Source organism: Acinonyx jubatus, chromosome A1 (genome assembly GCF_027475565.1).
Source record: "Acinonyx jubatus isolate Ajub_Pintada_27869175 chromosome A1, VMU_Ajub_asm_v1.0, whole genome shotgun sequence".
Taxonomy (NCBI): Eukaryota; Metazoa; Chordata; class Mammalia; order Carnivora; family Felidae; genus Acinonyx; species Acinonyx jubatus.
In genome coordinates, this window is record NC_069380.1 from 169,371,405 (window position 1) to 169,397,515 (window position 26,111).

The 26,111-nt window shown below is 39.5% G+C and overlaps 1 protein-coding gene across 5 annotated transcripts in view; it reads right to left on the bottom strand.

The window, feature by feature from the left end:
- The window catches only part of EPB41L4A (erythrocyte membrane protein band 4.1 like 4A), a 251,665-nt gene that overhangs the window by 66,620 nt on the left and 158,934 nt on the right, over positions 1-26,111 (bottom strand). For all 5 annotated transcript variants that reach the window (XM_027036083.2, XM_027036073.2, XM_027036090.2 and 2 more), the window contains exons 8-12: positions 24,792-24,880; positions 24,126-24,189; positions 8,053-8,144; positions 6,601-6,678; positions 1,084-1,205 (exon numbers count right to left, since the gene is read on the bottom strand). In XM_027036083.2, coding sequence (XP_026891884.1) covers positions 1,084-1,205; positions 6,601-6,678; positions 8,053-8,144; positions 24,126-24,189; positions 24,792-24,880 — 445 coding nt within the window. The remainder of the gene's footprint in view (positions 1-1,083; positions 1,206-6,600; positions 6,679-8,052; positions 8,145-24,125; positions 24,190-24,791; positions 24,881-26,111) is intronic.

Genomic DNA, 26,111 nt, shown 5'->3' on the forward strand with positions numbered 1-26,111 from the left:
CAAAAACCAGGAGATCTAGGCTCTTATTCCAGCCCCACACTTCTCTAGATGCTGGAACTATGTCTTCCTCATCTGTAAAATGGGAACATACTCTGTGCCTTGCCCTACCTCACAGGGCTATGGTTGAGACTCAAGTGAAACAGTATGAGAAAAGTCCATGGAGCATGTTAGACAAGGGGGACCTATAGGTAAGACATAAACCAAACTCAGTAACATCACTTTACAAAATAATTCTGTGAGTTCTGAGCATTGAACATGGATTAAAACTGATTAGGTGGTTTTATTACAGAAGTAGTCTTCATTTAAAACAAAAATTTGAATAACCCAGCTGTCCATCAAAAACAGAATGGATAAAGAGAATGTCATAACAGAATACTCACAGCAAGAAAAATGAATGCACTTTAGTATACATACAGCACTGATGGAAGCAAGACACAAACAATGTATGCCATGGTCATTCATATAAATTATGTTAAAAATAGGCAAAAATAAACTTGTTTGTTTGGGGAAGTCTGCACAGTATTAAAATTCTAACAAAAATTAAGGAAATAACTATCATAAAGTTAGATGGGGATTTTCTCTGGTTGGGAAGGGAGATGGTGAAGATATAAATAATTAGGCTAATAGGAAGGACTTTGGGATTACAGGCTATATTAAATTTTGTGTGTGTATGTGCAAGTGTACATATATATGCATGTATGGACATTGTAAACACTTGTCTATACACATATTTCACAATAAAAAACCAACAATAAAAATCCAACTGAATTCTGTATAGTTTAATTTATATCAATACTGTTACTTTTTTTTAAAGGACGTTTGGTAAGAGTTTCAGTTCCAATCTCAGATACATCAAACTAAGAAATTACTCAATTACTTATAGTAACTTACTATATATAAAACTTACTATTTTTAATTTGACCCTGAAGTTACTTATAGTAACTTCTAATTGCTTCGACAGTTTCAGGGTCAAATTAAAAATCCTACTTAACAATAAATGAAACTACATGGCCATAGTCACCACCTGAGCTTATCTTACTCCACCACCCTAAAAGGAAATGCAAGGTTACATCAGTGACTCACCAGCTGGCTGTGTTTGTGCTATTCTCTTTGGGTAAGTCTTGCTTCGACTTCGTGCCACATTCTGATCTGGCCGAGGAAGTTGAATAGAAAGGTCTCGACTCATTTGCAATGCTGTCCTGCCACTTGGAAATGCAACATTTTGGTTAACACAGATAAAACCACACAGTCACAAAATTAAACCACGGCTCATTCACAATATCTACAAAGTATGCAGAGAAGAAAAACAACACAGAGTCACAGAGACCCTAAGTATATAAGGGTTTTCAATTGATTCTCATTGCAATATTAACCAAGGCAGTAATATTAAATTCTAATATGAGAGTCTTAGGTTAGATAGAAGGACAATCTTTCAGAGGCAGAAATTTATTAAAGAGGTTAGGTTTAGATTTAAGTAGAATGAGCTAGAAATAGAGGATACTGATGGTCTTCCAGCTCTACAACTAAATAATAAATTACGTTGGGCTAAATTATACAATAGCAACGATTCTACATGAATCAACATGTCACTAGGTTGTACTTACACAGCAAGTTGTAAAGCATGCCCCACAGGATGGCTTGGTATGATTTTACCCTGAACCCTGCTGTGGCACAACCATTTATTAATGCTCACCTCACCTGTGCCAGATCGAGTTCCCAGAAAGATTTAAAGTAAGCCAAAAGCCCACGCAAAGTGCTGCCTCTCTAAAGAGTCTGAGGATGCAAGGTGAGCTTTCCCTGGGAATGGACTAATCTTCACATAATTTTTCTGGGGATTGGTGTGATTTTGTTTGCTGGATTTCAGTGAACATTCATCTTACTGAAAAATTACTCCACAGCTGCTGAATTTGAGCCAGTGAATGACTCTGACTTTCACACAAGAAAATATCATTTAGGTACAGGAAAAATGAATTTTTGTGTGTCTAGTTTGATTCATCACAAAAAGAGCCCACGTATGGGAGGAAAAAGGCCATTTCATGGCCCCAAATCTTATTCCTCCTACATTTACAGGATAAATGGGATAAAGAGATGAGACTTATACAAGCAAAATTCACCTCCTACACACTTCTGTGAAAGTTCCCCCTTCTTACTGCCCCATCTACCTTTATTAGAAATAAAAAGATGCTTGAAACACTCATCAAAGTGGCTCCCGTCAGGCTAGCTAGGGACACCACTTGATATGAGCTACCATGGCAGGCTCCATCTGTGTGTGCCTCATGTTCAAGAGTTGATGGGAACCAGCATAGAGAATGGGAGAAAGCCTGTGACAGGTTTTCTTTTACTTGAAATTTAACCTTTTTTTAAAGGTAGTACATAAGATAGCACAAACAGCAACATCTCACTCCTAAAAGGCTAAAAAACAAAATTCCATATAAAGAGCAGAATTCCATTGTTATAAATGATTTGAAGCATAAAGATAAGAGCTACTTACAACAAACTCTGTTATCAGAAAGACTTGGATACTGTATTCTTCATTGCAGAGGAAAAAATATTTGCCCTGAAAATACAACCCAGCATATGGACCTACTGTGGCATTTTATAATGAGATTTTACTTTACCATTCAATTTTCCCTCATGGCTTCTCTCTCAGGAATAAAGGATAATGAGAAAATCATATTACAAGATTAATAAAACTAAGGTCCAGAAACATAAACTGATCTGCCACAGCCTACACAGGATTTAGAATGAGGTTTCTGACCTCCAGCTGGTTGTTGTGACATGGCCTGGTGGCCTGGGAGAAAGGGAAGAACACTGAACCATTTGGTATGATGTTACAAGCCCAGTTTGTTTAAATTAAAAAAAAATTTTTTTTAATGTTTATTTATTTTTGAGAGAGAGCGAGCACATGAGCAAATGAGCAGGGAAGGGGCAGATAAAGAGGGAGACACAGAATTTGAAGCAGTCTCCAGGCTCTGAGCTGTGAGCACAGAGGCTGATGTGGGGCTCAAACCAATGGAGCTGTGAGATGTTGACCCAAGCCAAAGTCAGATGCTTAACCAACTGAGCCACCCAGGTGCTCCACCAGCCCAGTTTAAAACACAGCTCTGCTATAACTGTGTGGTCTTCAGCAGATTCTTTTTAAAATCTCTTGGAGCCTCATTTTCCTCATTAAAATATGTATTTTTTTTATGTTTATTTATTTTTGAGAGAGAGAGACAGAGCACAAGCAGGGGAGGGGCAGAGAGAGAAAGAGGGAGACACAGAATCCAAAGCAGGCTCCAGGCTCTGAGCTGTCAGCACAGGGCCTGATGTGGGGCTTGAACCCATGAACCGCGAGATCATGACTCTGAGCCAAAGTCGGATGCTTAACGGACTGAGCCACCCAGGCGCCCCCCACACACACGAAAAAAATTAAAATATATTTCTAGTTGAGGCGCCTGGGTGGCTCAGTAGATTGAGAGTCCAACTCATGACTATAATAAAATTATATCATAATTTTATATATACACACAAACACATACACACACACTTATTCAGAGTATTTCCTAGCGGAATATTCTTGTACAGTATTCTTACTATTTCCTTGCAGCAGAAAGTACTTGATGAAGAGAGAGATTTACAGTGTAAAGTATAAGAGTTCCGATGCATGTCTAGTGGCTCTCCGTAGTGACCAGAAAGAGCTTCTTCCCCATAATCACCACTTCCCTGCCTCCGCACACGCTGGCACACACACTCTTATCCTTTGCAAGAAGTTTTTGAGGGGCTCAGAGAAAGAGATACTAGTGTATCACAAAATACTTCATCAGTATCTATTTTAAATTATTGCTATGTGATAATAAAACAACAACAAAAGAACTAGACTGATTTCAGCTCCGTTTTCCCACAAATTTTGAACTTTTGAGACAACTGGCAGTCATGTATCACTAAAAATGTCAATTTTTTTCCTTCTTAGTAATTCATTTTTCTAAGAGATGTTGGAATCTTCTTGGTGTTCTGTAAGCCCCACGATGGAGGAAAGAGAGAAAAGACAAGAACTCTTCTTCTGTCCCACACACACCAGCAGAAATACAGACACACAAAGCAGGCAGACACCCACACTCACAAACCACAGCCACCTGTTCTGCTGTCCCTTATCCCCCATGCCCCAAAAGCCTGAAGGCTGAAGGAGGGGCTGCCTGTGTTTCCAGGGCTCTGCTTGTATCCCATGGGGCCTCCAGAAAGGAGTCTCAAGAAAGGAGCAGGCATATGACGTGTGTTAAAGGTTGGTTGTTTTTCCACTTTTGACAATCAACAGTCCACGTGCTGGTGACCACCCAGCTGTCAGAGACCCACCTGGGCCTGAGCCTAGCTCTGGGCAGTGGGATGAAACGTCTTTCTTCCAGGGATGGGGTAATGTTAATGCTTCCTACGTACAGACACGGAGATTTGGGTTTCATTACGACTTACTAGGGAGTTAATACCATCCACAAAATTAGAACAGATTTAGTGGAGCTTCCAATTCTGCAAAGGTTACCTTTAATTACTTTCTTGGAAGAAATGATATTTAATATGCAAAACCCAATAACTTTCTAATAATAATTCCCAGTAGTCACAACATTTGCATTTCAATAAATTTAAGAAATCAGGTATGGGTAAATTTGTGGAAACCAACTACAGCATATGTTAAACAGCATAATTACAATTTTAATAGCATGAACACTGACAGATGCTTTTTCACTAGCTTTACTTCAGTGACAAGAAGATAGATTTACACATTCTCTCTATAAACCTCACAAAGTTTTATGCCCCAACTAGAAAAACAGCCCAAATACTATCAGCTCGTCTTCTCAATACAAAAGCAAATACTCTTTCCTTAACTACATCACTATCTAAGGAAGAACCTTGGTAACCTGAAGGTTAAATTTTTAGATATCAATGAATATTTTCTTTTTTTAATTAAAAAAAAATTTTTTTTTTTTACATTTATTTATTTTTGAGACAGAGAGAGGGCATGAACAGGGGAGGGTCAGAGAGAGAGAGGGAGACACAGAATCTGAAACAGGCTCCAGGCTCTGAGCTGTCAGCACAGAGCCCGACGCAGGGCTTGAACTCACGAACCGCAAGATCATGACCTACCGAAGTCAGACGCTTAACCTACTGAGCCACCCAGGCGCCCCTAAAAATTTTTTTTAAATGTTTCTTTTGAGTGGGCGGGGGGAGAGGGGCACAGGGAGGGAAACACAGAATCTGAAGCAGGCTCCAGGCTCCGAGTTGTCAGCACAGAGCCCAACACAGGGCTCAAACCCATGAGTTGTGAGATCATGACCTGAGCCAAAGTCGGAAGCTTAACCGACTGAGCCACCCACGTGCCCTGCAATGAATATTTTCATTCAAATACCAAGAATATCTCTCTAATACAATAACAGTTAAGTCTTGGGCATCAAATGAGCAAATAACCCAAGTGTGTAATACATAATGGTAACACACTGAACATTCACTATTAATCACTCTTTTATTGATTATCTCTGGTTTCAAATTCAGAACCAAAAAAAAGTGGGTTGAAAAAGAGGAATTAAAATCTGGCATACCACTCTCCTGCCAACAATGACTTGGCTTTAAGTCTCCTAGGTAAGAATTTCATTTAGTGCCGTCTCCAGTGGAACTGAGAGAACAGTATCCCACTTCCAGAGTGGCATTTGGGCACCCTACTTGTGTTTTACAGGGCCTGGGACCTGCTTCACTGGAGCTCTCTAAAGGCAGAAGTAGTTAGATCCAATTCTCTATATCTCTGGGCACCCAATCCAATATCTTGCCTCACATATCACAGGCTCTCCACTTAACAGACGAATTGAAACAAAACAGTTCTTTTTCACAACACAGAAGGTTCCCATTTTTAATGCTGGTATTAGAAAAAGACCCAATCAGGCTTTTCCTGCAACATGCTCAGGGTTTGCCTAATAGTCAAAGCAGGGGCTTTGGAGTTAGACTGCCAGGGAAGGGACCACTTTCCTGCTTCTTGGCTGGGTTACCTTGAAAAGTGACTTGTGTCTCTGAACCTTACTTTCCCCACATATTAAGGGGGATAATATTAAAAAGACAGGAATTATTCAATGAAGCAATAAATGGAAAACATTTAGCACAATACATGGTACTTAGTAATTGCTCAGTAAAGTTTAGACATAATTGTAGCATTATACACTTAAGCTTTATGCTGTAGGAAACACGCTTTGATCCACAGTATAAAGTACACATTGTGTTACAACAGGTGATTGACTGAATGGTTCTAAGAACACCACTCAGCTACAATTCAGGATATCTACTTTGTCTCATAATCACATCATTAGCAATAAAGTGATAATTGTATCAAAATGAATTTCTGAAGATCATAAGCTGTACTACATTCTAAAAGTCCTAAACTTAACATAGCTAATACACATATTAAATAGGCTGTTTTTGTCAAGAAAGTTTTAATAAACTGTTATGCTTTTGAAATTCACTGGCAGAAAAATAAAAAAAAATTTAAATCATAAACTTTAGTGTGTGTGTGTATGTGGACAACTGAATTAAATATTTATTTATTCACATGTATATACCCTTCCCCAAAGAAAAAATGCCATTTACCTATACCGGTGCTTATAACTCATGGATCCAAACTTGCTGAGTTTTCTTGACAATGAATTTGATTCATTTTCTGGCATTCTAATAAGTATTTAAAAGAAAATTAGATAAGGATTCATAAATACAGGTACTTACACAACCCTTGAGCAAAAGCTATGTAGAAAATAGAGTGCAACATTGTTTCACAGCTAGTCGAAATATTTGAGTTATTGTACATATTGGCAGGAAATAATTACCAGTTATTTTAAGCTAATATTTGAAATACAAGCATGCTCTAGGATTTTATGTATGTATAATATCAGAGTGTTCATAGTTTCAGCAAGCTATTATATAGATCATTGCCCTTTGGAAGCTTCAGCTGTGAATCAACTTACTTTCTCTACTTAAATTAAGAATAGTGTCACTATGTTGAAATATCCATGCCATGGCTTTCACGACAGATCTGATGTAGTGTTTTACTCCTCTTTATATTCCAGGACTTCCCATTCCAGGGTACCTTCAACAGACACCTTCCATGTGGAGTTCCCTGGCCCAGGCCCCATGGGACTAGAGGCAATGTCTCAGGCTTGCTGGGCCACATCCCTCAACTAATATAAACTCTATAAAGGACATAGGTCATTTTATAAGAATGCTTCTCCAACATCATGCTATTGGGGAGAAGTGCTCCATGCTCCTTCCATCAAATAGGAATAAGGGGAAGAATTAATCTAACTTTAAATTTAAAAAGCAAAACATAAAGCTTAATATATTACCTGATAGGATTTGGTTTTATCTTTACACTAGAAGGATGGGAAACAAAGTGTCACTATAATCCAATGGTCAACTCTCTACCCTCCTCTTACTTGATGTCCTGGGAGCATGCAATGCAGTTGCTGGCTTCTTATTCAGCATGGCATTTTCCTCTCTATTTTCCATTTTCCCATGCACTCTACTGGCTAGGCCGTCTTATACTCCTTCATTAGCTCTACTGCGCTTTACATGCTGGGAGGGTCCTACAGCTCAGTCCTTGGCTTTCTGTTCTCTTTCTTCATTTTTTCCACTGATGACCTCATCCAGTCCCCTTTGCCTTAAATACCTAGTGAATTTACATGGCCAGCTTTGGTCTTTCCAATAAGCCCTGGACACCCAACTGCCTGCTCCACACCTCTACTTAGGTGACTAACAGGCATTTCAAATTTAGTATGTCCATAGAACATTTAATTTCCATCAATACCAAAGCTGAATTTTATATATATGTAAATGTCCTTGACCCTTTCTTATAGTAGGACCAAAGAAGGTATCTGTGTGTGTGTGTGTGTGTATTAATATGATCCAGAAAATTAGGTGGCTGAAAAAAATTAATAGAAGAGAAACACTTCTAAATTTCTACTTATAGACAGAAAAGAACACTTGTTATAAAAACAAATGCAATTTTCACTTATTAGAAATATGCACAAAACTTTCACATTAACATACCTGAAAAATGTATGATGTTCTACACTACACTTCCAAAGATGCTTGCAAGCCGTTTTACTTCGAGCTTCAAAAAAGAATGAAGTTTCATTGCACTGAGAGAAACAAAAAGAGAAAGAGAGAATATGAATTACTGACCATACTAATCTTCAGATGACAGCCACCTTTTATCAAAAGTTTGGGTAGGCAGAGAAATTATTAACACATAAAACAAAAAATAATTATCTCTTGGTAACTATTTTTGGAGGGGTGCCTTCAAACCACCTTCAATAATTAAAATTATGAAATTAAGTTCCACATAAATCGCAGTGCCGTCACCTTTATCACTTACTTCTTCATCACCCCAAAACCATGGATAAGCAGGGCCATGGCAAGGAAGTACTGCAAACTTTTCCATCATAAACGGGCACCCAAACCGGACCACACTGTGTGGAAATCAACTCCCAATAAAGAGGAGATGCCCATAAACCCAGTTATTAACTCTATTACTTTCAGGGATATACATGCTACATTTAAAATGATGACTAAAGCATCTCAGGAGGGGCCAATGCAAGGAGCGACCCCCACAGCTGTGTCATCTAAGCAAAATGAATAATGTCTCTGAGCTTCCACATTCTGCATTCAGTTATTGGGTGAATTAAACTAAATGATATGACCTATGTAAAGTACATAATAGATATACATTAAATTTCAACTATCCAGTAGCTACCTACCTATATTTAGCACATGAGAAATAAAGGCAATATTAGAGATCATTCTAATTGTGCAGAAGATATTATTTATTTTTTTAGGTGACTGAATAGGCAACCACATAAGATAGAATCTAAGTGCTAAAACAATGAACCACAAATTCTGTGAAGCTTTATAACTGTTTTGTTTGTTTGTTTGTTTGTTTTATCTAAAACTAAATTAGCATAGGGCGCCTGGGTGGCTCAGTCGGTTGAGCATCCCACTTCAGCTCAGGTCATGATTTCACAGTCTGTGGGTTCAGGCCCCGCATTGGGCTCTGTGCTGACAGCTCAGAGCCTGGAGCCTGCTTCAGATTCTGTGTCTCCCTCTTTCTCTGCCCCTCCCCCCACTCATGCTCTGTCTCTCTCTCTCTCTCTCCCTCTCAAAAATAAATAAACGTTTAAAAAAATTAAAACTAAATTAGCAAACTTAAGCCTTAAATGCAGAAATGCCCCTGGAATGAGGTTTCTATGGATTTATAAGCACAAAATTGTCAATGCAGATGAGTAATAGAAAAGGATCCTTCCCACCTTTTAATAAGGAAAGAACATTTATATGCATGAAATTTATTCCAAGTCCATCTGGAAGGAAGCTGCCCAGTTTAGAAGTTTATTTGTAAGATGAAAGGGTGTGATGAAAACAGAGCCAATATATGCATGTTACAGCAAGGCCGCCTATAATTCCAAAACCTTGTAAAGTGGAGGAAGGAACTTAAGACAATTCCCAGGTTTCTGGCTTGGGGAATGCTAACTAATGAAATACAGCAAGTAGAAAAAATTGGGCATTTGGATGGCGAGGGAAGAGATAGTAAGTTCAGGCTATTTTGATTTTGAGGTGCCTATGGAATGGGGAACTAAACATACCTAGTGGGCCAGGAGACATGCAGACACACAGCTGAAGAGACAGGCCACACCTGCTGACACAAATGATTTCACCCAAGAGCATAAAAGAAATTGTTCCAGGAGAAAGAACGAAGCGGGTGAAGATAAAATCACAACGAGGATGCTGTGAAGAAGGAGTGCGGGGAGGGAGGGGGGTGTCAAAACGGAACAGGAGGCAACAGTGGCAGAGAGGCTAGAAGGAGAGCACAAGACTCAAGTGACCAGGAAAGGTCAAACAAGGTTTGAAAGGAGGGGACTGCATTTCATGGTAAGACATCTTCGGTGACTTTCATGAAAGGGGCACAAGTAGAGATAAGGGAGCAAAGTCAATGGATTCAGAAAGGGCATTCCTCAAAAGCAAAAGAAATGGGGGAAGGGGGTGCCCAGGAAATCACAGAAGATCCTTGCAGGCAGGGTGGGAAACCAAGCATCCTGTCAGGACATGGGAATGCTTAGAAGGGAAGGGTTTTTCCTTTTTCTTTTCTTTTCTTCATACATAATATACACACATGGTACAAATGCCAAAAGTTACCAAAATGGACACACACTGATAACTAAAATCTCACTCCCATCGTGTTCCCAATCCCCTTCCCCAGAGGCCACCACTATCAAGAGTTTCTTATAGTGTGGTGCCTGGGTGGCTCAGTCAGTTAAGCATCCAAATCTTGATTTCAGCTCAGGTCATGATCTCACGGTGGTGAGATTGAGCCCCATGCTGTGCTCTGTGCTGACAGCTCAGAGCCTGCTTGGGATTCTCTCTCCCTCAGTCTCTGCCCCTCCCCAGCTCATACCTCCCCCCCCCCCCAAATAAATAAATAAACTTAAAAAAAAGAGTTTCTTATATAACCGTACGTGTTTTTAAGGTCACTGCATTATCCAAAAATATAATGCACAGGTCATTTATTTTAAAATAATTTCGCTTGTGATTGCATTGTATCAGGATAAATGATTAGGATAAAGTGAGTACAGGACATGTGGTCCTCTCCCCACCACCACCTTCCTCAGTATCTATACTCCACCTTCCTGTGCCTTCCAACAACGAAAGCTCTACATGTGCCAGGACATACTAGACATTATCACTGACAAGAAATGGTGGCTGGTGAGAACCATTTTGTGACACTGATACTTGAACATTTTAGCAAGAGCATCCACAAATCAGGTGGTATTTACAAACCAAAAGACAAATTTTCAATAAGTTATTTAATTACATATGATCCAAATTTACAGAAACAGAGGAGAAACAAAAAAGCATTCTATCTTAAAAATATAGTAAATCCCAGGGCGCCTGCGTGGCTCAGTTGGTTAAGCGTCTGACTTGGGCTCAGGTCATGATCTCCCGGTTTGTGGGTGCGAGCCCCACATTGGGCTCTGTGCTGAAAGCTCAGAGCCTGCTTCAGATTCTGTGTCTCCCTCTCTTTCTGCCCTTCCCCCATTTGTGCTCTCTCTCTCTCTCTCAAAAATAAATAAAAACATTTGAAAAAAATATATAAACAAATTAAGTCCCCTCAAACTTTTCTTAGATTGGTTTTCATTCTATTCCTCACGTTAACATCTATATTCTTTTTCTTTTCAAATAGAGATCCAGTCACGGGATATGTAATAATTTTTTTTTAACTACCATCACTTAATGAAAGGAGAAAACGTATTTAAGATCCGACCAGAATTGGGTTTTCTCAAGTTTCCTTGGGTACAAATACATTAAAGGAACAAAAGAGGTTCCCACAGGCCTCCTAATTACTTCTGTCCTGTGCAAATGACAAGTATGAACTCATTTTCCATTTGTATGGGGCTGTAACACCAGCTGCCTGGTTTTTATCCCACTGTCAGCAGAATAATCCAAATACTAAAAGGAGTGTTAACATAACTAAAAAAGAAACCAGGAATTCTGAATAAATTCTGTGCGTTTTTGCCACTTAACCGCTGGTATGAATGGCACTGATGTGGCATCACAAAGTCTCTCTCTCCTACTAAGCCTTTTCCAAACAGACTGGGACAATTAGCACCTTTCCATTCATTCAAAGGTGAGTAGATGCTTAACTTCAGAAGTCCATTCCAACCCTCTGCTAAAATACTTTCTCCAAGCATCAACTGCTTGCTTTCAGCAAAAGCACTCAAACACCTTCATAGCTTTTGTCACTTCCTGCCAGAAGCAAAGCTACATGCCGAGTCTCTTTTTAACACAGGCTTTTATCATATTTTTATTTTAAAAACTGAGCAAATTTAAATAGCCTGTATCTGAAACACCATGCGGGGGCTTCACTGCACCTTGGAGCCCTAGGTAAACTTGGCTCAAACTCCCAGTTCTATCATTTGTAAGACTTCAGGACGTGGTATCATACTGATGAATTCCCAACCTAACTCCCTCAGAGCTCTCTGTTTCTTTTCCCACCTTTGCTGGGTGTTTCTCTTTGCAAGCTTCAAGAAATAAATCTACTTCAGTCTGGCTTCTCTGAAGTGTATTGAGATTGCTAGCAGGGTCCTGGAGGGGCTCGCATCAACTGTGCGCTACACAACTTCTTCGCCCCGGGCCCTGCTGACTCTCATTGCCTCTCCCAAGCCTGACCCTTATCGCTACACCCAGCCCATGCTCTAGGGGTTGCTCTGTTGCTGTCTTGGGAAGCAGCCACAACTGGACAGTCTACCTTCCCCAGCTTCCCTACAATTGTGGGGGCGAATATCTTCTCAATCCTATTATACATCTGTCCCACCTCCAGCGTCACAGAAGTAATCTAAAGTACACTGTATAGGCACATATTTTTAAAAGATTAGTACTTTCATAATAGTGACATGTGATCGTTACATAAATACTGGAAAGGCCTACAGCAGAGAGTTTTCCAATCATCAGCAATCCACAGAAGCAGGGGAGAAGATTGAAGGAAGTGTCAAGATTACAAGTCTAAAGTATTGTGGTTTTTTTTAACTGCAATCTCAACAAGAGCTGTAACTGACTTTAGGCACCAGGGGGAAAAACAAAATCAACAGAGGGTGGATAGCCAATGACTGAAATAACCTGATTACTGATAAAGCAAAGGCAGGCAAGGGGTGGAAATGAAAACAGATACCAAAGAGATAACCCAAAATTTTAACTGTTTTGAAAACTGTTATCATTCTAAGTGGTGAGACTGATTGACTACAGTTTTAAAAGCTGAACGATGTCTGTACAAGTGAGAGAGAGGGCACAATGTCTGTTTCAGTGCCTGTCCCCGTGTTTGCCACTGCTCTCTCTCCCAGGCATCCCGAGTTCAGTTAAGAATTCACAGTGAGCCCGGCAACAAAACAAACTAACAATCTTCTTATTTGGAAAAGGAAATTGGGCACAGGTACTTGCTGTTTCCCTGTTTTATATAAATGAGCAAAGCACTTTCTTTCAAGAAAGGGTCTCTTCAGGGCTCTAGATTAGAAAATATTACATGGCACATACACACACACCCCTAACACACACACCCCAGTTACTTTTTAAAAATTCTTTTTGAAATGCACGTAATATTGTTTGAATTAAAGATCACAGTGCATTTCAGGAGGGCACTTGGAGAATCAAATTAATTTCCATTCCTGCATATATATTTTACAATAAAAGAACAAAACCAAAAATATTCCAGTATTCTTTTGTCAGCTGTGTGGGTAATATTCCAAAACACAGAATAAATGTGAAAAACCTTTGTACCTCTTTTTACGGATGAATAAATTAATTCTTTGATGAATAACTGTACGTAACTCTTTCTAGCTCACAGAAACATAAATTACAGCGTTGGAAAGGACGTGTCAGATTGTGTTGCTTCTCCTCTTTTTCCTTTTCCTCCCCAAAATTCAGAAAGAGAAAACATGGGCCAAAACATTAGAGAATATTTAAATCATGTTTCAGTAAACATTGAAGATGATTATGTTGAGCTTATTCTGCTTCCTACTTGAGAAAATACACGGATGCAAACCCAGGAATCCAGATGCGTGGCTTTTGCTGTTGTTTTACTCTATCTTTTCCTCACTTGCTCTTTAGAGAAACCATAGCATTCAGTAAAATGTTCACATTTCCCTCTTATACTTGCAGAGTTATTTTTTTAACGATAACCTCTATCCCCAGTTTACAAATGTTAAAGATTTTTAAGTAATAAGTGTTATTAAAGCTTGTTACAATGAAGGCATATCTAGTAAGTTCTACTGATACTCAATTTAAAAACATTTTAGAGCAGAATTTTACAATTTTTTCCAAATAAGTGGTCCATGTGTTTTAATTATAGAGAAAGTCAACACACATACTAGCAAGTGAAGCAAAGGAAAATGCACGGCCCTGGAAGACCTGTGCTCCCCTTCCCGCCTTGGCACGAGCAACTCATGAGCTGAGACTGGTCAAGGACAAGGTGCTCCCCGAGCCCTTCCTTTGCAAAGCTCCAGTAGCCCTAGGTGACATGATGCCAAGACAACTCCGATTCAGAGACATAAACCTGGAGCCTATTATAAGTCCAACTTCAGACTAGGTGCCTTCAACCTCACCACAACCCTGGAAGGCAGATTTTGTCATTCTCACTTTATAGCTAAGGAAATGTAGGTTACATGTTACTCAGTGAATTGTCCAAAGTTGGACATGTGGGACGCCTGGACCCAAACCATGCTTTCTGACCGCAGGTCTAGCAGTCCATCTCTGAATCTGAGAAATGCCAAACCAAGCTGTTGGCATCAAGATCCAAATACTACTAACAGAGCCACACTTAGGAACACATGGGGGAGAACGTTCCATCTGTAGTTACAGGTGTGCTCATACCCTGTAGATGGAAATGCAAAATGGCACAAAAACTCTAGATGGAGGAGGGGATGTGGAAATATCTAACAAAACTACACATGCACTTGCAATTTGACCATGCAATCCCAATCCTGGGAATTTACCCCAATATAAAAATACATATGCACAAAGTTATTAATTGAAGGGAAATTTATAATTGCAAACTACTGAAAACTACCTAAATTGTCACAGCATAAGAGATCGGTTGAGTAAACCATGGTACACACTCAATGGAGTCCTATATAGCTGCACAAAAGAACAAGAAAGCTCTCAATGGACTGGTATAGAGAGAATTCTAGGAGGTATTACTAGGTGAAATAAGGAAGAAGTAAAAAAATTTTTTTAAGTTTATTTATTTTGAGAGAGAGACAGAGACAGAGAGAGAGAGAGAGAGAGAAAACACACAAACTGGGGAAGGGCAAAGAGAGGGAGAGAGACAATCTCAAGCAGGCTCTGTGCCTCAAGCGCAGAGCCCAACATGGGGCTCAAACTCACAAACTGTGAGATCATGACCTGAGCCAAGCTCAAGAGTTTGGACACTCAACCAATTGAGCCACCCAGGCTCCCAAAGAAGGAAAATGTTCTAAATGTGCTTATCTTTACAAACAGTAACACAGGAAGGATAAACCATAAAACAATAAAGTTGGTTACCTATAAGGGAGGGTGAGGAAATAGGACCGAAAGAATATGGTATTAGTGGTACTTCTCTGTGCCTTTTTCTGTACAGTTTTGACCATGTGGAAGCATGTGAATCTTCTACGTCTTCAAAAATAAAATAAAATAAGTAAGAATACAAAGGGGACTAAAACTGAAAGCAAATGGAGACAAGTAAACCTAACTAGATCTCAAATGAAGACCAAAGCCTCAGTACTAGGGAAAGCCAGAAGGAAGGGCCAACCCTAGTAAATTCAGAACACAGTCACTGACTAAATGCCCTCAGTCTTGGCAGGATGGTATGTGAGTGAAAGCACTGCAAACTGTTAATCTTAGTGGTTTGGACAAAGCAATTCTGCAACTACTTGAGATATATTTTAGAACTGAGCCAACAAGTAAATGTATTTCTGCTGTTGGGAGCCAAGGTTCTCAGCACATACAAACATGAAATGAGGAAAGGCCAGAAAGAACCCTGTGGGAAAGGATGGAAATTGGAGATATGATATCAACACATGATTTCTACTGTGCATATGAGCACATTTATATGCACACATATGTATACATGTATTTATATTTGTATGTATGTATATATGTGTGTATTCCTTAGCTTATCCACTGAAAAGGCCAAAACGCAAAGTCACCCCAATGACAATGACCACACCTAACAGCCCTTCCTGTCTAAACAGAACCAAAGTTCCTCGGAAAAATGGCTGTTAACAGGGCAGATGTAGGTACAGAATGCACCTGAAACACCACATTGTACCAAAAAGGAAGAAAATGGCCAAAAAATGATAGGGTCAGGTCAAAAGGGCACAAGAGCCAGATTAAAGGAGCCCTCACTGACTAAATCTAAGACAATTTGAGCACCAAAAAATTAGGTACCGTAATATATCATAAACCACTGGGGAAAAAAAGGGAATTAATAAGCCCATGCTGATAAGATAGATAAGTAAAAGGGAAAAAAGGTGTGGCTCTTGCTTACAGTGCAATGCCAAGGGATGACTGTGGAGAGTGTGGAAGAGGTAGAAAATCAGCATTTTACAAGCATCACAGTAAAAGATCAGATCAGGCAAGAATCCTCAATGAACACTAAATCTACAGGGAAAGCTTGAAGAGGAGCAGGGTATTTGCACTGAATTAAATACCCCCACAGATTAGTTATTAGTTGCAAAGGAGGAAGAATAAAAACAACTATACAGTGGGAAATCAAATCAACATCCTGACTAGGTGATCAAACTTAGTATAACCACCAAGTGACAGATGGCCATCGTGTGCCTCCAGATGTGCCCTATCATGTGCCCTAATGAGGACACAGCCACCTATATGGCTTTCCAGCAGAGAACAAAGATCTACAGTCCAATCACAAGAAAACAACAGACAAATATGAAATGAGAAGCTTTCTATTGTTTAAAAAGCAGGTGGAATTGTATTCTTTCAAAATGTAAATGTCAAAAAAAAAAACCAAAAATGCTCAAAAGTGTTCCAGATTAAAGAAGACTAATTAATTGGATTCTGTACTGGATAGGGAAAATGCTTTAAGGGACCTTATTAGCCTAACCACCAATAAAACTGGAATGTAGAGAGTAGATGACATAAACGTGTTAAGTTGATAACTGGGGTTCATCAGAGAGCATCCCAGTTCTTAGGAAATACACACTGAAGTATTTAGAGACATGTAACACATGAAGCCCTCAAATCATTCAGCAAAGAATTGTGTGTGTGTGTGTGTGTGTGTGTGTGTGTGTGTGTGTGTGTGTAGAGAGAGAGAGAAATGAAAAAGGAAATGGAGTAAAATGTTAACTGTGATTGTAATCAAAGGTGACCGTGTTCTTTGCAATATTTTCATTTTTGCCACTTTTTGTAAATTTGAAATTACTTTCATATAAAAAACATTTTTAGATCTATAGTTCTACTTAAAATGTGAAAGAATCCCTAGCTGATGTAAGTGAGACCTCTTGGGCTTGCTGACAAAGTGACTGCTCCTGGCCACCAGCACTTCCCGTGTACTTTTCTCAAAGAGTTCGGCCAAGTGGGTCTAATTACTGGTGGCCAGACTTGCCAGGAACCTCTTGGGTCGACATCCTGTCACGCTGGGTAAGTTTAGCTGAGGTTAGCTTAATGATGTATTATACGTAAAAGTAATCACAGCCTCGTTTCATTTATTCAACAAATGTACATGCCAACCTCTGGGCCTACTGTTAGGGGCTGCACGCTCTGTTGATAAAACCAAGGTATTTGGGAATGATCCAAACTCCTCTCCATTTTTCACAAAAGTATTCCATCTGCTACCCATAAGAAGCAGTCTTACCTCCTCAGTGCCTCTCAAATCCACCCTCTTCCCTCCATCCTTGTGGTGATGGCTGTCCCATCACCTCTCCTGATCATTGGGCAGTCTCTTCGAGTGCCTGCCTCTGTTCTTACCTCTCCATGCCCCACGCTGCAGCCACTTTCCTCACAGTGAGTAAAGCCCAGGGCTTGAGGCATAACTTAGTTTTCCCACCGTGCTCAAGTCCCCCAGCCAACAGACAGGTAAGAGAAGCCATCTTCCACACAAGGTGAGACTCAACTGTGCACTGGGACTGTCTCACTTCCCCTAGGTCTTCTAGCTCCACTGCTAGGGTAGATGAGCAGACATGGAAAACCAGCTCTCACTCCCTTCCAATATCCACAGCTTCTCCACCTTCATCTGCCTTGAATCCACTGAACCCCATCTTATTATGGTCTCTTTATCTCAGTCACCCCCAAATGATGCTCAGCACATCCCCTAGTTAGTCCCCTTCCCCCACCATCACTCAACTCCTGAAACCCTTCCTTCGTGCCCTCTGGAATTCATGGCCTAACATCAGTAAAATGCCTTTGCCCCTCAGTCTGCTCTCTTACACTGCCTCAACCCTTCTGTGCCAGGAAAAACCCAGCTCTCCCCTGAGGACATGGTCTTAGCAGTCCACCTGAATGATAGGTAGCTCTGCCTTTTGCCCCCCCACCCGCCATGTTCTCATATCACCAAGCCTAAAAGTGAAGACTCCTCCTTGCTCCACAAGGCCACTTTGAGACCATTTTCTTTCTCTTCCTCCTACAACTCCCAGCTTTGAATCTCCTGCCTCACCCACACTTCGATGCTACTGCAGTCATAGTCACATTCTCCAATACTCCTCTTGTGTTAACTATTGGAAATTTCCATATGTAAATAGAAACAATCCCTCCAACACCCAGACATCTCAGTTCCCTGAACTTCTCAATGATACTGTCTTCCTCCCTGTCCCAACCACTCGCTCTCATGCATGTAACTCCACCCCAGGGTTTCTCAGCTTCAGCATTATTGACATGTATGGGAGTACATTCAACCTCTCCCCTCTAGATGCCAGGCACATCTCTGCCCTGTCCAGCACTGTGACAACCAAAACTGTCTCTAGATGTTGCCAAGAGGTAAGAATCAATGCCCGACAACTTCGCATTTACAATAACTGAGGCTCCTCTGTGATCTCAATGCCTCACACCCAACTTTCTGACCATCACCCTCTCTCTCCAGCTTACTCTTTCCAGTTCTACACCCCCGAACAACTCCACCAGGACCTCCATCCACAGACCCACCACTCTTTCATGGTCTTTGCTCTCTTCCTTTCTCAGTTTCAATTCCATGATAAATCACTGTATTTTCTCCCCTGCCTCACAGGATTCCTGGCCCTTCTCTTTGTATTATTCTCTTGAGAAAGCCAAGTCTCACTTCGTGTCTGCACCAGCACTGTCTAATGTGGTTGGACAAAAGCACACCGTGAGTGGGCTCATTTTATTATTTTTTTCCTGATTTTTGAATATCTATCTATTTATTTATTTTTAATAATGTAATTTATTGTCAAATTGGTTTCTATACAACACCCAGTGCTCATCCTAACAAGTGTGATAGGCTCATTTTAAATTCAGGACCCTCTGTACCACCATGCTATCATAGGTTATCATCAAACTACATGTCTCTTGTCTATTTTCTCTTCAAAATCACTATTTCATACCTCTGCTTCCTTCAGACCCCCACCTCTTCCTCCCCAACTTCAGTTTTAGCTGATGACCTCGATACCTAGTTCCCTCAAAATAAAAAGCAGAACGATCCTAAGAGAACTAACCATCTACCCTAATCTACATTCCCATGCTCTATCTTCCTGCCTGCTAACCATAGATGAACTGTCCTGGCTGCCATCTAAAACCAAGCCCTCTATTTATACACTAGCTGTCATCCACTATTGTCTACTTAAGGAGTATCATTCCAGCATTTCTCTCTCTCCCTGCAACATTGTCAAGTGTTCATTGCATATTGGTTCATCCTCATCAGAGTGTAAATGTGCTATTATTTCTCCCAACTTAAAAAACAAAACCAACCCTCTTGACCAGCTTCCCCTGACAGCCATCTTCCTATTTGTTCCTCTTTGTGCCAAAACTCCTCAAAAGAATTGTCTATACTCACCCTCTCCAATTCTACTCCTATTACCTCTTTTGTTTTTCCTTAATTAGCATGCATCAGTGGTGGTCATTCCCCTAATAATGGACTCCTCTTAGGGTTTTTCTTTCATATAAGTGCTACAGTAAAGATACACGTCCCTTGTGATTCTCTAGCGTGCACAGACCTAACAGTGGAACTGCTGAGTTAAAGCTCACTCTTCAATCCACTGAAAATTGTCTTATCAATGACCTCCTACAATCCTAAATTCAGCAGTCAATTCTTAGTCCTCATCTTATTTGACATATCAGCATCATCTGACATGTAATACATGATTTTTAGCTGGCAAAACTAAATACAATTAGTGTTCTTCCTATCTCCTTCATTATTCCTTCTCAGCTTCCTTTTCTGGTTCCTCCTCTTCTTCTCTATGCTCATTCTCCTAGTGACCTCGTATAGTCTCCTGGCTCTGAATACAAGGATATGTCAATGATTCTTAAATTTTAATATTCTCCCCAAACTTTGGTCCCAAACTCCAGACTTATAGAACCCACTTATTAAACGTCTCCACTTAGATGTCTAACAGATATCTCAGATACAATATATTAAAAAAGGAAGTCTTAACCTTCCTCCCCAAACCTGCTCTATGCAAAGCCCTCCTTACTTCAGTGGATGGCAGCTCCATTCTTCCTGCCTTTCAGGCCAAACACCTGTAAGTCACCAGGACTCCTCTCTCTTATACCTCCTCACATTTACACAACCATGTAGCTAAATCCAGAATCCAACAGCTTCTCAGCACCTTGAATGTTGCTACCCTGGTCTGAGCCACTACCCTCTCTCATTTAGATTATATATAATATAATATAATATAATATAATATAATATAATATAATATAATATAATACAATATAATATAATATATAATATTTTATTCAGATTTTAAGTAATCTCTATACCCAATCTGGGGCTCAAACTCAGAACCTCGAGATCAAGAGTCACATGGTCTACCAAATGAGCCAGCCAGGTGCTCCTTGTCTAGATTTTGAAAATAAACACTAGGTGGTCAATGGGTGAACAAGCAACAATCTTTGCTCTCAAGGAATTCAGTAAACAGCAACCATTTGATAATAGACTTAAAAAAAATTTAAACTTCTCATAATAAACACATGTTCTTAAAACCAAGAGCTAACACATAAGTGGTGGAACAGTGGTATTTTCACTGAAATCAGAAACCAATCAAAGGTGCTTTATATTACTAGATCACTTAACACTCTTCTGTAAGTTACGACCAACACTATAAAATATGAAACATAAATAACAGAAAGGAGCAAATAAATTATTTTTATTTGCAAGCAACAAAATTATATACCTACAAAAATTTATGAGAATAAAATTAAGAACTCTTGGCTAACACACAAGAGTTCAGCAAAACAGCCAGATTTGAGATAAAAATAAAATTCCACAGCTTTCACCTCTACCAGCAGAACACATTTATAAGATACAATAGGAGGAAAACATTGATCCACGACATTAAGAAAAAAAAAGATCAAGCACATAAAACAGTAAAACACATTATCAAACACTGTGTAGGCACATATGAAAAAATGAAATAAAAGGAAAAATGCTTATGATATGAAATTAAGTATAAAACCCACGTATAGAAACACGTAGGGGATGACACATATATATGTGTATATATATGTATATTACACATTCATGCTAACAGAGCAAAATCTGAAAGGGCTTGTTCTGAAATAATAATCATTACCTCTGAATTTTAAGAGGTAATTTTCATTTTCTTCTTTACAGTATATTTCCCAGATTTTCTACAATCATCATGGAAGACCTTTATACTTAAAGTTTTTATTTTTCTGAGAGGTATTATTTAAGCCATAGTACCTATTTGGAAGCTTAACTAATCCACAGAGGTATTTATAATTACCTGCTGAATCTGTCAGAGGACTAAATTTTTACAAAACCAGACTTTAGTTTTAGTTTTACAAAACCAGTGTTTGTTCCTCTCTCAAATCTGAATCAGTGAACTCACTAAGGTTATATCTGAGAAAGATGAGACTGTTATTTATGGATGCAAAGAAATGTATGAATAAATACTATGTGTTAGCACATTATATTTATTAAGATATGATAATGTGTTTTGGTAGACACTGTTAATATTAAAAAGTGGAGTGCGACAGTGTTAGTGGCATAGTGTGACAACAGGAAAAATCTTTTACCTGTAGGACATTGCTGATCTTTTGGGAACTGAATGTCTGAATTTGGCCCTAAGAGCACTGAACATACTGAGTTAAGTCTCTCTGACTGGACCAGTGGAGCAGAAAACCAGAATAAGCATTTCAACCATTTTGCGAGCTGGTTGTGATTACTGTTCCAGGTGACGGGTTTCATGGGGTTTTTATATATAATCTATGATTACAGTTAGGTCTCCATAATAATCAGCTTAATTCCACCATTATGTAAATCATTCCTCACAGATACCCAGGTGGAGAGGGAAGAAAGACTGCAAAGCAAGAACGCTCAGGAAAAGGAGTGCTTTGGTTAAATTAATGTCCTATTAAAAAAAAAAAAATCCCTGTGATTCAAGCCTGAGTTATGTGACCTGCTTCACCGTAAGACATTGGTGACATTAGGCTAATGAACCAGGAGCACGCAGTGCCTCAGGCGACACCCAAACACCCACTCCTCTTCTTTTCTTTCTTTTTTTTTTAATGTTTATTTATTTTTTCAGACAGAGAGAGAGACAGAGGATCTGAAGTGGGTTCCGCACTGACAGCAACAAGCCCAATGTGGGGGTCGAACTCACGAACTGCAAGATCACGACCTGAGCCAAAGTTGGACACTCAACCCACTGAGCCACCCAGGTGCCCCACACCCACTCCTTTTCAAAGCTGCAGAATGGACTGAGGCAAAGCGGGGTTGGGAGGAAACAAGGTCACACCATGACACTGCCATTAAAAAAATAACATGAAAACTATCAATTTTGTTGTTTTGTTTTCACCTAATAATGAAAAAATCTAAGAAGTTAGAAGTTCAAGTTAGCTGACACTTCGACAAATGTTTATCCTGAGGCAGAAGACATTTTAAGGCACTCTAATAATAACATAAAAGTAGTTGACCAAAGGACCTCACTCATGAAAATAACAGGTATGAGGGGGAAAAATGACTCTAAATAATAGTAATGCTTCCACAGAAAGTCTTATTATTTTATAATATTCTTATTAAAAACATGAAACATTATTTTCAACGTATTGAATAGACTTTATTTCTTGCATTAATTCTTGTGAAACCAGTGGCAGGACAGGGAAAAAAATCACGTAGCCCTACTATCCAATTAGCTGTTCTACTTTTGGGATGACTTTAATTCAATCTCACAGCACATCTTTTACCACTGATGTGTCTAATCAGGAACTGAAGAAAACTAGGCTGCTAAGAACCATGATGAGGTGTTGGGACTATCATTTTTTTTTTTATCTAATCTGCAATTTCCCTCCTTACAAGTTAAAACTCATTTCAAAATCCAATTTTAATTTTATCAAAAAATGGCAGCATGTCACACAGTTCAGGGAAGGATCGCTGTATTTTTCTAGAAAAATCAGGCTTTCTGATTTGACAGTATGTAATCTCAGTCCATCCGTTCACAGATTGTTCAACAAATCCTGAGCAGGCACCTGCTATGTGTGAGGCCTTGCCTGGTACCATGCTGCACCTGAGCCAGCGGCCACTCCTTTCCCGTGTCTCAACGTGTAGATGCAGAAGCACAGGTTTTCTTTGCCTCATTTTTACAACAGAATCTCCTCAGAAAGTCCATTCAATGCATCCACTCAGGGTTTGGGTCTACATAAAATTACTACCAAAGAGACAGAAGGATGGTTCTCGTACATCGTATTTCCACTAACTTATCCCATAAATACAAATTAGAGTAATCGCACTTCAAGGGAGCACTCTTTTCACAGGTAGATTAAAAGGAAGCTTTCACATTCTTGCCTTTTTTGGCCCCACTGCTTAAAATCTACCTCCAGACTCTGATAAATACTGTGCCCGTGACCCAAACAATCCTGGAGGACACTGCCAGCTTGCAGGGCAAAGATATTTTTGCACCCTTGCCTTACATTCTCCTTTGAAAGCATCAGAATTTCCCATCTAGCTTATCCACCATGCCAGAGAGAATAGAAGTGTTACTCCCTACAGGTTGTTTAATTTACCCTGGGACAAAATTAGGACACTCTTTATCCTATATGCAGGTTGCACGCTTCTGATGAGATGAATCCTACCTTCATAGACAGTACTTCAAAGCAAACTACTCTAATAATGATAATCACCTCCTCTTCTCTCTTGTGCCCTAGAAAGGGTTTTCTTCTCTTTTTGCTAAAACTAAAATGACACTCCTCTATAATCAACTCGTTCATTTCTACTCACTTCCCTTTCCCTTCCTTGAGAAGAAGTTGTGCACATGAGTCCATTAACCTGGTTCCATGTGGCTGCAGCTGAAGAAACATGGCAGTTTTATTTCACAATGATTTTTAAGTTCTCAACGAGCAGACAACACTTCTCTCCTCAGATAAGGGAAGCTGAGCAGTCAACAAAAACTTACATCTTTTCCCAGTACTCTGAGCTCAAACTGTGTCTCCTTGAAGTGAACCTTTGTAATCCGTGGCCTGAAAAACAAAGCAGATGGCGGCGGTGGTGTAGTTTTTAAGAATTAATCTTTCAGAAATTCAGAGAAGTATCCAGTGGGAAAAGACTGGCTCGTTTCAGTTTCTGTATATACTGCTCCAGTAATTGTAGAGAGTTCCCTGTATGTCATTTGCTCTGGACACTTTCCTAAATAAAATTCCATTTTCATTCTCCTGTACTTCTCCAGTAGATACAGACAAGCTTGGAATCCCCAAAGTCTCAGCAGTCTGCCTTCCCAGACACGGTGTAGGGCTACAGGTTCCCAGGCCCTCCAAATGCCTCCCTCATTTAGAGTTAGAACTCAAAGTAGTCCTGGGCCCACAGCCCACCAGCATACACTGGAATGGATAGGAAATCCTACTACACATAATTTGCATGGACAAGAGAGTCCAGAATCACAGTACCTAAAATTTACAGAGAAAATACATACTAAGATGCACTGGGAGAAAATGTATACCCAGTTTTACTCATTTATTTATCAACCACTGGAAACGTACCTGTTTTCACTGACAAGTAAGCCCCATAAGCCTAGTATATACAGCGTATAATTTTAATACTAACTCTGCCCTCAAGTTATACTTACCAGAAATACTTCCCCACTTGCTTTTTATTCTTGTAGACAACAACACCAACTGGAGTTAATCCTAAGAAATACTCAGATTTGTTTTCTCCCTGCAAAAACAAGCATATGCCTATTACCCATGAATTTATTCATGTCACAGCTCCTTGTCAAACTGTAATTGGCCATACAAACATAATATGTTGTATTAATATTGGGTCTAGTTTGTCAAAGACATCAACTTAGAAAGCTAGCTAAGCTATGGTAACAGCTAGCTTGCTGCTCATTTATTTTCAATTTTTTAATGAAAATTTTTCTTAGTATATTCATACTTAGAACTTCAGTTCATTAAAAGAACCTGGACTACCAATCAGGCCACTGATCGACTCACCCCACGCTGCACCTACAGTGCAGTTCAACCCTGGCTGCACATTAACTGAAATCACCTGTGCAGCTTACCATGCTGATGCCCAGGTGCTACCAAAACCAGTTAAATCAGAATCTGTAATGAAGGGGCCTAGGAATCAAAAATACATAAATACTCCAGGTGATTTCTCCTGTGCAGCCAAGGATTGAGAACCACTGGCTTCTATCAAGAGTTCCTTCCCAAGGGTTGGCTCATCTCGATCTTATTCTTAGATGTAGATAATCATGAAACCTGGCTTTCCACCACCCTTCTCCAGAAAGTTGAGTTCAGGCAGCTGCCTTCAGGCACACACCTGGATTTTCTGATGTTTCTATCATGCTCCCTCCTACTTCCATTTGTGACTTTACTACTCAAAAGAGTTAAAAATACATCTCTTCTGGTAAAGACTGAAGACCCTCAATTTCCAGGAGATGATAAATCCTAATTAAGAAAATGAGATTCTGAAATGACAAAGTCACAAACACTGTGGGTAATGAAGGACATGCACACGTCTGTATGAATTGTATTTCTACTCTAAGGTCAAATAACAGCCTGTAAAGTCATACTCCCAAGAATATAAGACAACTCATATATTTTTGAAGAATCCCAGCTGTTGCCCACTTTCAGTTCTGAAAATTCAATTTTAGAGGAATGTATGGAAGATTCTACTGAATCCAGTTCATTTGCCATAAACTCCTACCATCCACAAAAAAAAGTGTATATGAATTAGGATAAGCATTACACAAAAGCAGAGCCGTGTTTCAGAAGATTCTCTCTTTTACACACTTCCTATATATTTCTTAAAAAACTAAAAGCTCAACATGATTAATGTGGCTAGAAGGGAAAACAGTAACTATTCCACTAAGTTTTAGAGGTGTTCTTAAATGACAGTAGTATAGAGCATGTAATGATGTAATGAGATTGGATATTTTATATCA